This window comes from Grammomys surdaster, unplaced genomic scaffold (assembly GCF_004785775.1).
Source record: "Grammomys surdaster isolate TR1022 unplaced genomic scaffold, NIH_TR_1.0 126028, whole genome shotgun sequence".
Classification (NCBI taxonomy): Eukaryota; Metazoa; Chordata; class Mammalia; order Rodentia; family Muridae; genus Grammomys; species Grammomys surdaster.
In genome coordinates, this window is record NW_021620841.1 from 2,209,928 (window position 1) to 2,225,548 (window position 15,621).

Genomic DNA, 15,621 nt, shown 5'->3' on the forward strand with positions numbered 1-15,621 from the left:
CACACACACACACACACACACACACACACACACACACACACACACACGGAGGGGGGATGGGAAAGACGTGAAGGAAGAACAAACTAAAGGAGGGCAGTCATTTATCAGATTCACCCAGACTCCTGTGAAGAATGAGGCCTGTTATATCTTGAATGCAAGCCACAGCTCACCGCTTCTGTTAGACATGTTCTTATAACATTTTACTTTCGTCAAGTTGGGCACCTGTAGCCCTTGTTACTTTTGTCACTTCCATGCTATCTTTAAATAATAATTCTGAGCAAAGTCCTTCGGTTTTCTTTCACAATATAATTAGTCCTTACTACTATCACGTGTAAGCTTTTGACACTTAGGAATTTCTTCTGGGATTCTACTTGTCTTTTTTCCCCTGGGTTAACAGTATCCCTGCCCACTAATTAAACAAGCTAGAATTTTAGAATAATTTCCTATTATTTCCTTCTGTAATTTCCAAATTCACATATATTTTTACTTTCCCACTCATTTTCATTAGCTCTGGACTGACATGCAACTACCGTTTACTTTCTTCTACTCTGGTTTATCCCCTACTCAAGGGCACAGACACCTAGCTAGGCCACTTCAACACCTCGTTTTCCTCATCACTAGCATATATGAGATAAACTCAATGGAAAGTGAGTATTTTTTTCCCAAGAATTATTTACATTTTTATCTGTGTGTGTGTGTGTGTATGTGTGTGTATATGCTTGTGTGTATGCCAGATGCATACAGATGTCCACAAGTGTTCAAAGGAAGCCAAAAGAGCGAGCCAGAGCCCCTGGAACTGGTATTATAGGCAACTGTGAGTCACCTGTGATGGCAAGGAGAACCTGACCTAATCTATACAACAAGCAAGTCCTCTTAACCGCTGTAGAGCTGTAGTCCCCAAACTGGGTCTTTGCAAATTAGTTAGCTAACAGGAAATTATACTGTGTATGTGTCCTAAACTCAATGATTGATTTCTTAGTATGAATTTTTAGGAATTTTTGAAACTTTCTCCTTAAAGCAGTCTTGTCATCTGGGTTCTATGATACCATTGTCTCTTACTTGTAGGTTTAATTCTCTTCATATCACATTGCTGGCTAATTATTTTCTATCTTGTGCAAATGTTCCTATAGCCTAGTCCTAATGCTTTCTGCAGCTGCTAATTTTGTTCACCTATATTAGTGATCTCAGTTTATAAATAAAGCTCTTTCAAATGGCACTAGAAACATCACCTAAAAATAAATTTAACATGAAGACTGCTAAGATTTCTGAAGTAATAATGTGACACTGCTTTCTCAAATATATTAAAACTAAACAGATAATCATGATTAAATCACAATGTGTATATATGTATATGTGTATATATGTAATGCAACATAATAAAGAATATAATAAAAACAGCAAATTTTGTATCTGTAGATGAGAAACCACATAAATAAAAAGAGCGATTAAAAGGAGTTCCTACTATCTTGTGAAAAATGAGTATAAAATTTTGGTATCTTTAGAAGATACTTTAAATGCAAATGCTAAAATGATGCTAGTTGGTAAGGGGTTAGTAGATAAAGGTCCTAGAACTCAAGATAGCGTAAAGGTCACGGGCTCAATGTTATGGTTTCATTCTGTGGATATGTTAAGGACCTTTGGTCCTTCCTGACATTGAATGCCTACAAAACATGCTTTTGTTTCAAGGAATCCTTTAAAGGGGATAACCACAACGGCAAAATGCTCACCTCACCATCAGAATGATAGCAAAGAATAATGTACTGTTTTTGATTTCTTTCTCTCTGGAAAATGTCGAGTTTATGCTAACTTACAGTGCCACGAGATGTGCATGTGTATGCTTAAACATTACTTTGGTATGTCTATAATGGAGTTTTGGTGAGACTTAAACTGGAAAAATAAAGTGAGTGAGACTTCCCTCCCTGGTGTGAGGAGGAATCATCCGATACCCTGGGGGTCAAAACCAAGCAGGAGGTGGGTCAGTGTTGGACTGTCTCTTTCTCCTTGACTGCTCAAGCAGCGACACCAGAGTCTGACTTTGAACTCAGATGTCTGCATCAGTACTCCAAGTTCTCAGATCTTCAGACTCAGGGTACGATGTATGCAATTGGCTTTTTAGTACCCTCATTCTTTCTAATCTGGGACTTCTCAGTCTCCATTATCAATGTGGACCAGTTCCTTAAATCACATTATTTAAGTGAGCATGAAGTATGCGTGTATGAAACTTCTGTGGATGTATATGTAATACATGACAATCTGACTACTGCACCGCTGCATATAGCACTAGTCATGAAGTCATTTTCCTGCTTGTTAATCCTGTATCTAGCTCCATTGAATCAGTGGTTCTCAACCTTCTGAATGCTGTGATCCTTCAATACCCTCGTTTGTGTAACCCCCAACTGTAAAATTACTTTGTGCTATTTCAGAGCTATAATTTTTCTACTGTTATGAATTGTGATGTAAATTTCTGAGAGGCAGGATATCTGATATGCCACTACCCTAAAAGAGGTCGTGATTCACAGGCTGAGAACCACTGTAGTATATAATCTATACTTTATGATTTCACTTATTCTTTTGACTACAAGGCGGATATATAATTTCAGTGTACAGATATGTAAATTATAAGTATATGTATGTATATACATACAAACATACACACACAGTAAAAAAGCATGCATATTTAGCATTCTACCTAGATTGAAAATGTTTGTGAGGATTGTAGCCCAGATACGACTGTTCTATTTCCACTCATGACTACAGACCGGCACAGCTGATTGTGCTGCTCTGGTAAACACTGTAACAACAGCTCCCCAGTGAGGTGTATCGCTGCAGAGAACAGCGGTTCCCTGTGCCGTAAGAAGCTGTGTTTTATTAAAACCCAAACTATATTAAAATACATGGAACTTTTGAAATAACTCACATAAATACTATAGATCAGACTGCTTTTTAGTTCTGTTGTTTCAGATGATGGAGGAAATTTAGACAATTAGTGTTTGATTTTTCTCAGAAAAAAAAAACACACCAAATGCAATGTATTTTTAGCCAATATATTTTTAAGAGCATTTTCTCTAAGGTATCCAAATCCAGATGTGCATATAAGTGCAATGTACTGTAAACTAGTTTCAAGTCTATCAGCCAACTCTATTAACTTTAATATTTGTTTATGCACGGTTGACATTATTTCTCTTTACTATTGCTTTTGTGTGTTTTGTGTGCTTTGTATGTAAGTGCGATTTGTGTCCAGGTGCACACACATGGAGGACAGCGATCAAGTTTGTTGTCCCTCACGAGCCTGCCATTTTGTGTTCTTTTTGAGACAGATCCCTCCCTGAGGCCTGGGGCTCACTGATGGGGCTGGGTTTTGGCCAGTGAGCCGAGGAATCCCACTGTCTCTAGCTCCCATACTAGATTACAAGTGTGTGTTACCACCCAGTTTTGTGCACACTGGAATCAAACGCATGTCCTCAAGATTCTACGGCAAGCACTTTCCCAGCCAAGCTGTCTTCCCAAGCTTGCCTTTGTTTGTTTGTTTATTTTCTTTCTCAATTATGAGTAGATATATTACATTTAGTTTTGGGTTTATTTATTCATATTTTTGGCTTCTTTTACTTACCATGAGTGAACATTAGATGGACTTTTATGCTGACTAACCCCACCCTACATAAGCTTCAAAAACATTTTATATTAGTTGGAGAAAATAATGAGGTGCAAACTAAAGTAAGAAAGTAGGAAAGTATATTAAAAATCCATTTCTAGAAAGTGCTAGACAGCTAAAAGATGCCCTAGGGCAAAAAATAAATCATTGCCAACACTGTAGAAAACATAGAGCTGACTGAGATCAGATACAGCTGTTAGTGTGAAGAAACTGCACAGTGAATGCCAAATACATTAAAAAATCTGCATTCACCCCATGCAAACTGCCAAAAAGTTTTCTGTGACATAGGTCCAGCTTTTTTTTTTTTAAAGCAGTAAGAGAATTTATATAAATAGGCAACTCTCAAGTTTGGCAGGACAATTTATCTACCTGCTTTATACTGTCAAAGAACAATACCAAGAACAGCCAGGCCTGATCCTTTTTTCAAGGTGAGACTGAGACAGGTCCTGATACTTCCTAATTGTCAACTAACTGCTAAACTTAATATTGCTGACTAAAAAATTAAAAGCTCATATATGTATTTGCTATAAATTATTGCAAACCAAACAGAAAAACTTTGAGAAACAGAGAATTTATGTGCACTTTAACACTGGTGCAGATTTTTAAATTTCTCAGAATCAACCAAATAAATCAGGACTGGAAACCAAATACTTGGTTATGTAAAGTCAACATAATTAAGAAAATGAGACAAAACTAAGTCAGAATGTTAGATAAAAATAAGGTAAGTTTAATCAACTTTAGACAGCTGTATTCACATCAATCATTTCAGATACCAAAGTCATTTCAGCTACGAGATCATGAAAGTTACTTCTCTTCTTTCACTAATTTACAAAAGAGCTCCAAAGGCAAACTGATTTACTCAAGGACATAACACTAAAAATATACAGGAGAAGTCTAGTTAGACACCTAACCCTGTTGAGGAGTGCATCTGCACTGCTGTAGATGTTCACGAGCTACCATCTCTATGCTTCTAACACATGTTTTTACCCAGCTCCACTGTGAGAAGACGCAGGGGCTGGAATGGGCAATGGCCAACGTTGAACACTTGTTCCCAGCTCAGACTGTGAAACCTTTTGGAAGTGGAGCCTCACTAGAAGTGGGCTACTTGAGTGGGACTTGAGGCTTTGAAACCTGTTTCCACCTGCTGTTTCCTCCCTGATTCCCACAGTGAAATGAACTGAGACCAGTTTGCCAGCTTCCTGCTCCTGCTGCCAAGACTCCCCTGCCTGCTGCGTGATGGATGGTATCCCTCTGCAACCAAAAGGGAAGTAAGTCCTTTCTCCCTTAATTTGCTATTACCAGGGTATTTTATTACAGCAATAGGGAACAAAAAGAATGAAGATGGGGTTTAAGGCACACATGTTTAATATCCTTACATGTCAGTAACAACTGAGATGTTAGAGCACCTGGCGTACTGGTCATGCTGTCGGTTGTATGCTTACTTAGCTAAGTTTAGTTTACTATATACATAAAATATAAAATATGTGTCTATATATTTTATATATAATACACATATACTATCTGTAAATTTAAATATAATATATAAATATATATTTATATAAACATAAATTTATATATCTTATACATACATAAAATGACATAAAACATAATAAAAATATACTTTTATATATATACAACAGCTTTTAGTAAGGGCAACCATTTACCAATATACATCTAGCCACAACCCATTGATGAGTTATAAAATCAATTTTGTGAATTGTCATCAGCATTTTACAAAATTTACGAGAGCACAGTAGAAGAAAAATGGCAACCTGCACCATGGTGTTACATCAAGGACCTATTAAAATATAAATACTATAAATATTACCCAGAAGGAGAACAAAGTACCTTTTTATAAATTGAAAAGTACTTTTTTAAATTGAAGCATTTCTTTCATATTTTTACAATTTTTAAATATACAGATCATAATGTTGTGTGTGATGTCTCTCTCTATCTATATATATGTGTGTGTGTGTGTGTGTTGGAGGGTGGAACCCAGGGCTCTATTCACACTGACATATATATGCCTTTTCATGGATTGCATTATCAAACCCTAAAATGCATTTCTTTAGATGATCATAGCAAAATGTGTGACTATACCACTCTTATTAAAGAAAAATATATAATTTTTACCCACATATATATGTTTCATATTGTATGCTTTGCTGGTAAAGGCTCACAGGTTGGGAAAGGAATAGGAGTTTTGGGGTTTACAAAACATTTGAACCCTTTTCTTCCTTCTCAAGAAATACTGGAAAAAAAGAAACTATAGTTTATGAGCAGAAAAAAATTGGAACCAGTGATTCTGGTTAAGCATGAGGTTAATGTGGCCAACATGGTTATTTCTCTTACCAAATATCTTTAGTTTCATGTTGAATCAGTTATTAGAAATTAGTAATTTGATGTCGTATGTTGGTTTCTCTTAGTTACTATTCTACTGCTGTGAAAAAAAAAAATATGAGCAATGCAACTCTTAGGAAAGAAAGTATTTAACTGGGGGCTTGGTTACAGTTTCAGAGGACTGATCCATTCTTCTTATCGCTGGAAGCATGTTGTGATTCTCAGTGCTTGCTATATAGCACATAGGAGAGTGTTAAATATTAAAAGATACGGTTTTCTCTTTGAAGATGTGGCTCTTCAGGAAGCAAATGCCTGTTTACAGTCTTGGGTTATCCCGAGCTTTTCAACCTCTTCTCTTGGAGCTCATGTGACCCACGCAAATGGTAACACAACAGAAAAACAAAATCAATTCTAACTATTGGGGGGGGGGAGGGAAGAGAGAAAAGAGAAAAGAAAAGAAAAAGAAAAAGAAAAAGAAAAAGAAAAAAAGGAGAAACTAAAAGTGGTTATACCAGTTGGGGCGTGGTAATACACGCCTTTAATCTTAGCACTTGAGAGACAGAGGCAGGTAGACTTTTGTGTTTGGAGCCAGATGTTGAGTTCCACACCAAGTAGGGCAAACAAACAAACAACAACAAAAGCCCAACAAAATCTCTAATATAGCAATTAAAATCATGTTAATTTGGTAAAATTTAATCTCAGTACCCAACACATTTCTCTCTCTCTCTCTCTCTCTCTCTCTCTCTCTTTCTCTCTCTCTCTCTCTCTCTCTCTCTTTCTCTCTCAGATTTGGAAGACAATACATTTCAACTTAAATTTTTCAGCTAGAAAGTTATGTGCAATCAAATATGTTCACTTAGTAAAGTGCACAGTGACATATGACAAGAGATACTGTCAGGTCTATATTGATAGGACATTAGTTACAACACTGAAGCAATAATGGGATTAATTCATTGCTATGACATTACTAAGAGTACAGTCATATCTTCCTAGCCTATAGTCATCTTCAGAGTTCTTCATGACGCACATTAAGTGTCAGGAAGAACAGAGACATAGCAGCAGCTGGCTTTTCATCAAGTATGTTAGATCTTCAAATGTTACATTCCAGACTCAACTGCTTTTAAGCTCTAGATCTGTTTAGATGGCACGGCTCTAATAAAGCAATGAAACCAATCCTCAAAACCTGAACAGTGGCTCAAGTATCGAGCTTCCATTCACCCTTGGCAACTTTTGTTTGATAAGAAATATAATGAAAGATGCTTGCAAAAGGTGTGTGCACCCATTTGCTGCCTAATAAACAACCAGAGAGACTACTAAGCCAAATGAAGAACATGGTTGTAAGGAACCCTGTAACATGTTAAAGACTGCGTGCAAATTCCAGTCAGGCTTCTGTCCGACCATGACTGCAGCAGATGTCCGAGTGGGAGGTGGGAACAGGTGGGAAAGGATGCAGAATTACTTCCCTGGCCAGAGCTGTTCCTAGGAAAGCCAGGGAAGAAGGGCAATGAAACCATCTGACTCTGTAGCCACCTGCTCTTTTTTTACTCCCCAGTTCTTCCAAATCAGTGAAATAGCTGCATAAGTTTAAAGCAGTTGCCTTTCACTCCTCAGACTCATCCTAGAAGCTCGTTCAGAGCACTGATCATTTCTAAGGATACACTTTAATGCCAGAGGAGGGCAGATGCAGACCACTCTGTTAGGCTAAACAAACAAATATGCAAAACCAAACCAAAATGTGGCAGATATCCTGGTGCTTTGGATGGCTTGAAGAACACCAAGCAGGCCAGTGAGAGGGCTGAGCGGGGAAGCACGATTGCTGCTAATGTCGGGCAACCTGAGTTCAAGCCTCCAAACCCACAGGAAGGCGGGCAATTGAGACAGAAGCCACAAAAGCTTTCTCTGACGTTCAAACACAAACCCTGGGGCCTTTTCCACACCCCCAACACTAATTAAAAAAAAATTAAGAGCAACAAAACCAAACTCAAACCCCATCAGACAGGAACGCTGCCTAGGAGCCGAGCCCTCAAGCTGCACTTGCAACCATGTCTCATACCTATCCCTAACTCAACCACATCACCATAATTTAGAGTACATGAGACGCCCTCCCTTAGCTCTAAGGTTACAGAGGGGCTTAACTTCCCTGATAACTGATACCTGGACGTGATTAAGGCTCCTTTATCAGGAAGAGCTGCATGGTTCTGGGTCATTTCAGACATGTTTCATCGTATTTGTATAGGAAAAAGCTAGGCTGGATCAAGATGTGAAAGATAAAAAAGGACCAAAAAGGACTCAACGGGGACAGTGAGTGGGATGAAAAGTGAACATACACACACACACACACACACACACACACACACACACAGACATATAAATTAAAAAAAAAAGAAGAACAAAACTACTTACTCCTATTAGGAGAAGAAATAATACGACTATTTCAACTTAATTATGGTAATAATATCAAGTCAAAATATTAAAACATTAGTTAAGCTTTGGAAAATATTCTATAATACACTGCAATAAAACTGTTCCTGTTACTTAATGTTCACTTGGGGGCTACTGGCTTATAATGTAAAGTATCTAAAAGCACTCTGTAAAACATATGGTATAAATTTAGTATTCTAATGATTTACAGAACATTGGGTTTTTTTTTTTCTCTGAAAACACATTCATGACAGACCACCTCTATGGTCTACCACAGTATTATGCGGTAAATATATTCATATAAGACACATGCTGTTTACATAGTCAATGCGATCATAAAAAAGTCTGTACATACCATAATCTTTTACTAAATTGTGTAAGATTATTAATAACTCAAATTTACACCGCAACTCAAACTTCAAAACAGCTGCTAAAATAAAATGAGGATAAAGGGTGGGGTGCGTAAGGTATGAGGTGAGGAACACAGAACATGTTTGTCCATTCTGACAGGACTCAATGGAGCCTAGAGAGTGATGGATGACTGGAATTATGCTAGCCTTGTGCATATAAACCACTTACCCTGTGAAGACAGATGCTCTAAAATAACGATTAAACTATATAGTGACATATTCCTATTTCTGTAAAGAACACTAGTGTCAGAGCTGCAAAGTTGGCTGAGTGGTTTAAATATTGTTGCTTGTGAACCCAGGTTTGGTTCCTAGCACCCACATGGTGTCTCAACTTCTGTAGGCACACGATGCACAAACACACATGAGGGTAAAAACATATACGCTAAAAACAAAACAAACAAAGCTAAAATAACTGTAAAAGAATAGTAGGTTCTACATTACATATACAAAGGGAGGCTGGCTGCATCGTATTCCATTGGCTGTTCCACACACACACACACACACACACGCACACACGCACGCACGTACTCACAATGTGCTCACTAATGAAGAACTGTAAGCTATGAAAATTCTCTTGGATACTCTATTAGTCGCATGCCTCTTTCCTGTCACAGAACTGCTTACTTTTGGCTATTGGTCAGGGTGCAGTTCATCAGGCACAGCAATCTTGGCAGCAGGCCCTTGAGGCACCTGTCACAGGGCGCCCACAGCCAGCATGCAGAAAGCAATGACCACCTGTGCTTGTACTGCATTCTCCTTTTATCCAGTCAAGAGTCCCAGCTCGTGAGACGGTCCCATCCATGTTTAGGGTGAGTGTTCCCATTTTAACTAACCTATTCATCTAATTGAGGCAGTGTCCCTGCTGCCCACAGGAGACTGGTCTCCATGGTGAGTCTAAATTGTATCAATTCGACACTCAAGATTAACTCTCAGAGATACTCTTTCCTTATTTCAGGCTTTTCCCCATGAATGTGTCTAGCTTCAAACTCTTCATTCCAGATTTACAACACAATTTCCTCTGTTCTTAAATCTGTGTTTGCTAGAAAGCTAGAGGTCTGTTCTTAGAGCACTTTTAGAACACCGAGGCTGGCTTTCTGCACGGTGACTTTGATATGTCTTGCTGGGGTGTTGCAGCTCAACCTTTGGTTCTGGTCTGCAAACTGGCATCTGAATATGTGTGCCACCTAAGTCTGCATAGAAAAAGTTAAAACAAATATTGTATGTATTTTCTTAAACATATTCTACAAACCATCTTCTCAAGTTCTATGTCTTAAAAGAGTTATTATAAATTCACTGTTTTCACTGTGGTGTTGGTCAGAATTCCATATGGAGCTCCTGACACATTCTGATATTCATGATCTGTACTTAGGCAATAATTCAGATGGCCACGGGCAGTTCTCTAGCATCCATGGATAACAAATTTGAATCAGAGTTAAGCACTGCTATAAAACTGCTGGAGTGGCTCACTCCATCCCTATTTTACTACAGTGAGAATACAGTGAGAAAATGAAGTGCAATATGGCAAAGGCCAAGAGATTGACCTGGATCCCAAGTTTATCTAGCTTTGTCCAGATAAAGTTCTGTCCAGAACAACTGAAACAGAAACCACTAGCTACTTCTCCTTTTGCTTGGCCATGCAACTCTTTTCCTGATGTCCAGGTTCTGTAGTTCCTCATGTTGCATATACCTCCATCCATCTTAACCGTCAGTGAGACTACAGTCCTTCTGTATATTCTCTGCTTTACTGAGAAGCACAACTCCCAGCTTTCAGGCATATATGACAAAACCAGGCAACACCAGGATACAACTATTTGTTTTTACCTGATCAAAGTTTATCACTACCTAGTTGATAATACCAAGGATTCTCTGTAGATAAGAGACTCTTATCAGGAAGGTCTTCCCATTCATTAATTCATGCTTTAATTAATGGCAAGAGCTTTTTCAGAAAAACTACCAAGATAGAAGCTTCAGAGACAGTTTTGTAGAATGAAAGGGAGCTGGAAATTGAACTTTTATAAGAAGACCACTAGAAGTCCAGTAGACAGTCAACACAAATAGTATTTGTAGTGCTTAGCATGGAGGACTTGAGTTTTGAGGAAGGCTGAGGAGGTCTAGAGAGGTCAACACGACAAGCTGAGAATATGAGCTACTGGGAGGTTGGAGGGCCAAGTGCATATGAAATGGATGCATTGGCTGGCTCAGTGTGGGATTTCTGTAGACCACATACTGATCTTAAAGCTACCCTTTCCAGCTGTTGCCACCAGAGAAGAATCTGGAAAGATAGGGTTCTCCAATCCTTTCACTACATACTTGAACAAGAGAATTTTGGATGTTAAAATTCTTACTGCTTTGCACGAGGGACAAAGGACAAAACATAAGAAAAAAACTGATGACATTGACTTCTATTTTACAATAATAAAAAGGCTATTATTACTATTGGTACCATGTATTTCCTCATTAAATAGTATACAGGGAGAGAAACTGAGAATGTGGCTGTTGGTCTCTGATGACTAACTTTCACAATTCTTATTTCTGTCTATTTTTGGACTTCAAATGTCCAACGAACTCACTGAACAATGGTAATGTTCTCTCAGTGATAATGTAGCTAGAAGACAGCCACCTTTATCTAGGCAGGGCCTAAGACTGCTGCTAAAGTATCTATTAACACTGGTTTCCATTTCTAGGGTATAAACAACCAGTTAACCTACTCAAAGCATTCAAAGACTAGTCTATGATTGACGGAATGGGTAAGAAGATGACAGGACAGACAGCTATGAAGAGAAGCAGTGAGCATGACAGTGAAACACAGACTTGACCTTGGATGCTCATCACCTTGGCCACTGAGAACTACTGCAGCGACCTCCCAACTCTTCAAGCTGTACCGTGAATGACTGCACTGGAACACACCTTCAACCCCTCAGAATGAGATAAGGTGTGCTACTCTGCAACAGACATAACAGTTTTATAAGTACAGTAGTATGACATACACTATACTTATACGTATAGTAACACCAAAGAATGCTTACTACACTCCGCTGTAGCTAACATTAGAAGAAACTAGAGCTAACTAAACACAGGTGGCATACTTTGTGTTTTCCTTACTGTAAAATGGACTACCAATCTATTTGTTAATTTCTTGTTCATTAGCACTACCACGGTTTTAAACAAACATTTCCTATTTAGGGCCATAAAAGACCATCAAAGTATATTAAGAAATATAAGGTAATAGAATGGTTTATGTTTGTGCTAAAATAACACAAAAGGTATATGTAGATATAACATATCTATGTATATTTTTATTCCAGAAAAACAAAGAGAAAATAATTATGCATTTAAATAGTCTCTGTTCTTCCATTTTCTAGTCTAAATTATTTTTACAACTTCTTTAGAAGGTTCTTAGAATTAAGTTGTTATTTAAAAATAAAAACAAGGTAAAGATGGTGCCTCATGTTATTTTCTATTACTACCACAAATCAGAGTGGAAACAGTTGACATTCAATGAGAGTTTGCTAGGCTGAACTGTCTGTCATCTGACTGTCCTAGCTCTTGAAATATTGACTTGTATGAGCCACTCCCCAAGCTCCTCCCTCCTAACTCTTGAAGTATCAAGTGCAGGAACTTACAAATAGATGATGGTGTGAATAATGGCCCCCATAGGCTAAAGTATTTGAATGCTTAGGTCACCAGGGAGCAGCATTATTTGAAAGGATTAGGGGTGTGGTCTTCAAGTAAGTTTGGCCTTGTTGGAGAAAGTATATAATTGAGGGAGGTCTATGAGATATAAAAAGCCCAAGCCAGGCCAGTGGTATTTTCTTCCTGCTTCCATCAGATCTAGATGTAGAACTCTCAACTACCATGTGGCCTGACACATGCTCCCTGCCACAATTATAATGGACTAAATAAATCTCTGAGAGTGTAAGCAAGCCTCAGTTCAATGCCTTCTTTTATAAGGTTAAGGTCACGGTCTCTCTTTACAGACTGACTCTGACACCGTCCTCCTTATATAAAATGCAGCTGCTATGACAGGACACAGTACTTTGTCCCAATACTTGATGACTTCTTTGAAACAATCTATAATCATCTGATTATCCATCCATATAAATAAGTTTAACTTGATATGCTTAATTCTGCAAACAAGAAGCCCAATGGCTCATTGCAAAACTTTTCTTTGGGAAGTGTGGTGGTTTGAGTGAAAATGGCCCCAATGTGCTCACACATTTGAACGGCTGGCCCCCAGTCAGTGGGACTCATTGGGAAGTTGTGATATTATTGGAGGAGGTGATATTACTGGGGGTGGGCTTTGAGGTTTCAACAGCTCATGCTAGTCCCAGTTAGCTCTCTCTATCTCATGGCTGTTAGCTCACGATGTGAGCACTCACATAGTGCCTGTCTCTTTACTCCCATGTTCCCCGCCATGGTGGTCATGGACTCACCCTCTCAAGCTGGAAGCAATTAAAAGTTAACTAAGAAGACTCCAGAAGTGGGATATTGCTATGGCAGGCCTCACCATGCTCTTTTTGGGAAGACTATGGGACTCAAGATCTAAAAAGTGGTTGTCTGCTATATCCTGGGCTCACTGGGCCATCCTAAAAGGAGCTTGGAAGAAAGTAGTGCGGAGAGCAATCGGACTAGGTGTCAGGGATATGGTTCTGGATTTAGTGTCATGGAGGATACAGGAGAAAAGGGGTTGTAGAATCTTCTGTGGTTAAGAAATCCACTACAAGTGTGGCAGGGGAGTTCCCGCATGGAGGCCCAAAGAGACCATTACAAGAAGCTGTACAAGTGAAGCCGGGATTGTATTGGGGACCTAAAGATGGTGGAAGTGCCAGAGCCATGGGATGTCTATTAGGGACAGCTGCACACAGGGAGTGGAGCCAGACAGAGAGAAGCGTGTTAGAGTCAGCCAAGCTGGAAGGGTAGAGTCATGTAGTGTCTTTCCCTCATGACCAAGCATTCAAATCAATGGGCTATGGAGCCATTCTTATTCAAACCACAACAATGTTCTAGTCAAACTTAATTAAAATACTACTTAATACTTATAAGAGAATAGTCATTATTAGTAGCCTAAAAATTATACAAAACAAATGTGAAATAGCAGTTTTGAAACTATATCTTGTGGAGACATTTATCATTCAAAATCCAACAAGCAAATGCTGTATTACAAGTTGCAAACACATCTTTCATTTTACTTTGCAGGCAGAGTCCAAAGAATACAAACTGAATATAACTATTTTAATAAAATAAAATACAAGCTTTTTAAGCTGTAATCCCAGCACTCAGGAGGGAGAAGCTGATGGAACCTTGAGTTCCCAGCCTGACTGTCTTTATAGTGAGCTCAAGGACATCAAGATCATACAGTGAGATCCGTTCTCAAGAACAAAAGAAAACAAGCAATTATGTCACAGTAATGCCCAAAACAGAAACAGAAAATAGTTAACTGATAACTGAAATCAATGAAAATCACGACACGTAGAGTGCTTACTACCTTTATGCTGGTTTTCAAATTCCTCAGATAGGAGATGGTAGCAACAACCCACACTGCAAACTCCCTTGACTTCAGCCTTGGATGCAAATATCCGAAGAGTATTGGGTGCGAGGTCACCACAAGTATGTAACCCCACCATTAAACAGTCCTGTAGAGATAAGCAGAAAAATAGCAATTAACTGGAGAGTTAAAAACTGCACAGGTAAAGATTTTAAGTGTCTTTTCAAACATGTGTATCTTTTAAATGATTAATTCTACCTAAAATGTATTACATATCATTTTATACTCAAAATGAAAATTGTTCCTATTGCTTCTGTGGGGATTTTTGTTTGTTTTTGCTCTTTTTTTTTTTTAAACTTCTTCATTTGTATTTTCTCTCATTTCTTTTATAACTAACATTTGTTCAACAACTAGATATTGCAAATTAAAGATTAAAATTGGGTCAAAAATACAGCTACGGGTGGGTGGGGGATGGGGTAAGGGGACAACATATGAAATGTAAATAAAACATCTAATAAAAAAATTAAAAAAAAAAATACAGCTACTCTGATAGCCTGAGATTTGAGATGTTTGTATGATACTAGCCAAGTTTCTTTTATTGGTTGAACTTCTTTAGGCTGCCTACCTTGTAAAACATGGTTATAAGAAACAGAAATGGTACAAAGTTGTCATTTCTAGTCAAATGCCAACATATTTACTTATTTTACTCATTAATCAAATTTAACAAAATAAAAATCAAGATATGTATCTTTGCTCTCAATTTTCTAGCATGATTTTTATGTAAAACGTGTCTTAGGAAATTTTTTTTCCGATTACTCAAATCCTAATTCAAATGTCCTCACATGTAATTGAGTACAAATGTATACATGCATATAATTTTGTCAATCTGGCAATCATCTCAAAGTAATTTATTCTTGATTTGTTAGAGATGAATCATAAAATTAAATTAACAAAAGCAAGTAGGATCTCTCTGTAGAAAATCTGTGTCCCTGTACTTTTGCTATTTGGATTCAAAGACTGTCAGGGAAGTTACATGATCCTTTGAGTATTTAAGGAGATTCCTGTTAACATAGACAGTCCACAGATCACATTAGTATTAGATTTATGATTTGAATATAGTCATAGCAACTTTTCAGGGTGTTTTTTTACAACATAAAGACAAAAACAAAACCACAAGCCACAGATCATATCCCCCAAATCTCTGTAAAGAATTATTCATCTAACAGCTCGCTTTTTAAATACCAATTAAAAATTAAATTTAAAGGTATAGATGAAATCAGGCATGGCAGTAAGAAGTCCCAGCTGTCAGGAGG

The 15,621-nt window shown here is 37.9% G+C and overlaps 1 protein-coding gene across 4 annotated transcripts in view; it reads right to left on the reverse strand.

Annotated features, from left to right (window-relative positions):
- Nucleotides 1-15,621, reverse strand: part of Mettl25 (methyltransferase like 25) — a 66,306-nt gene that overhangs the window by 35,083 nt on the left and 15,602 nt on the right. For all 4 annotated transcript variants that reach the window (XM_028754566.1, XM_028754565.1, XM_028754564.1 and 1 more), the window contains one exon: nt 14,309-14,456. In XM_028754566.1, coding sequence (XP_028610399.1) covers nt 14,309-14,456 — 148 coding nt within the window. The remainder of the gene's footprint in view (nt 1-14,308; nt 14,457-15,621) is intronic.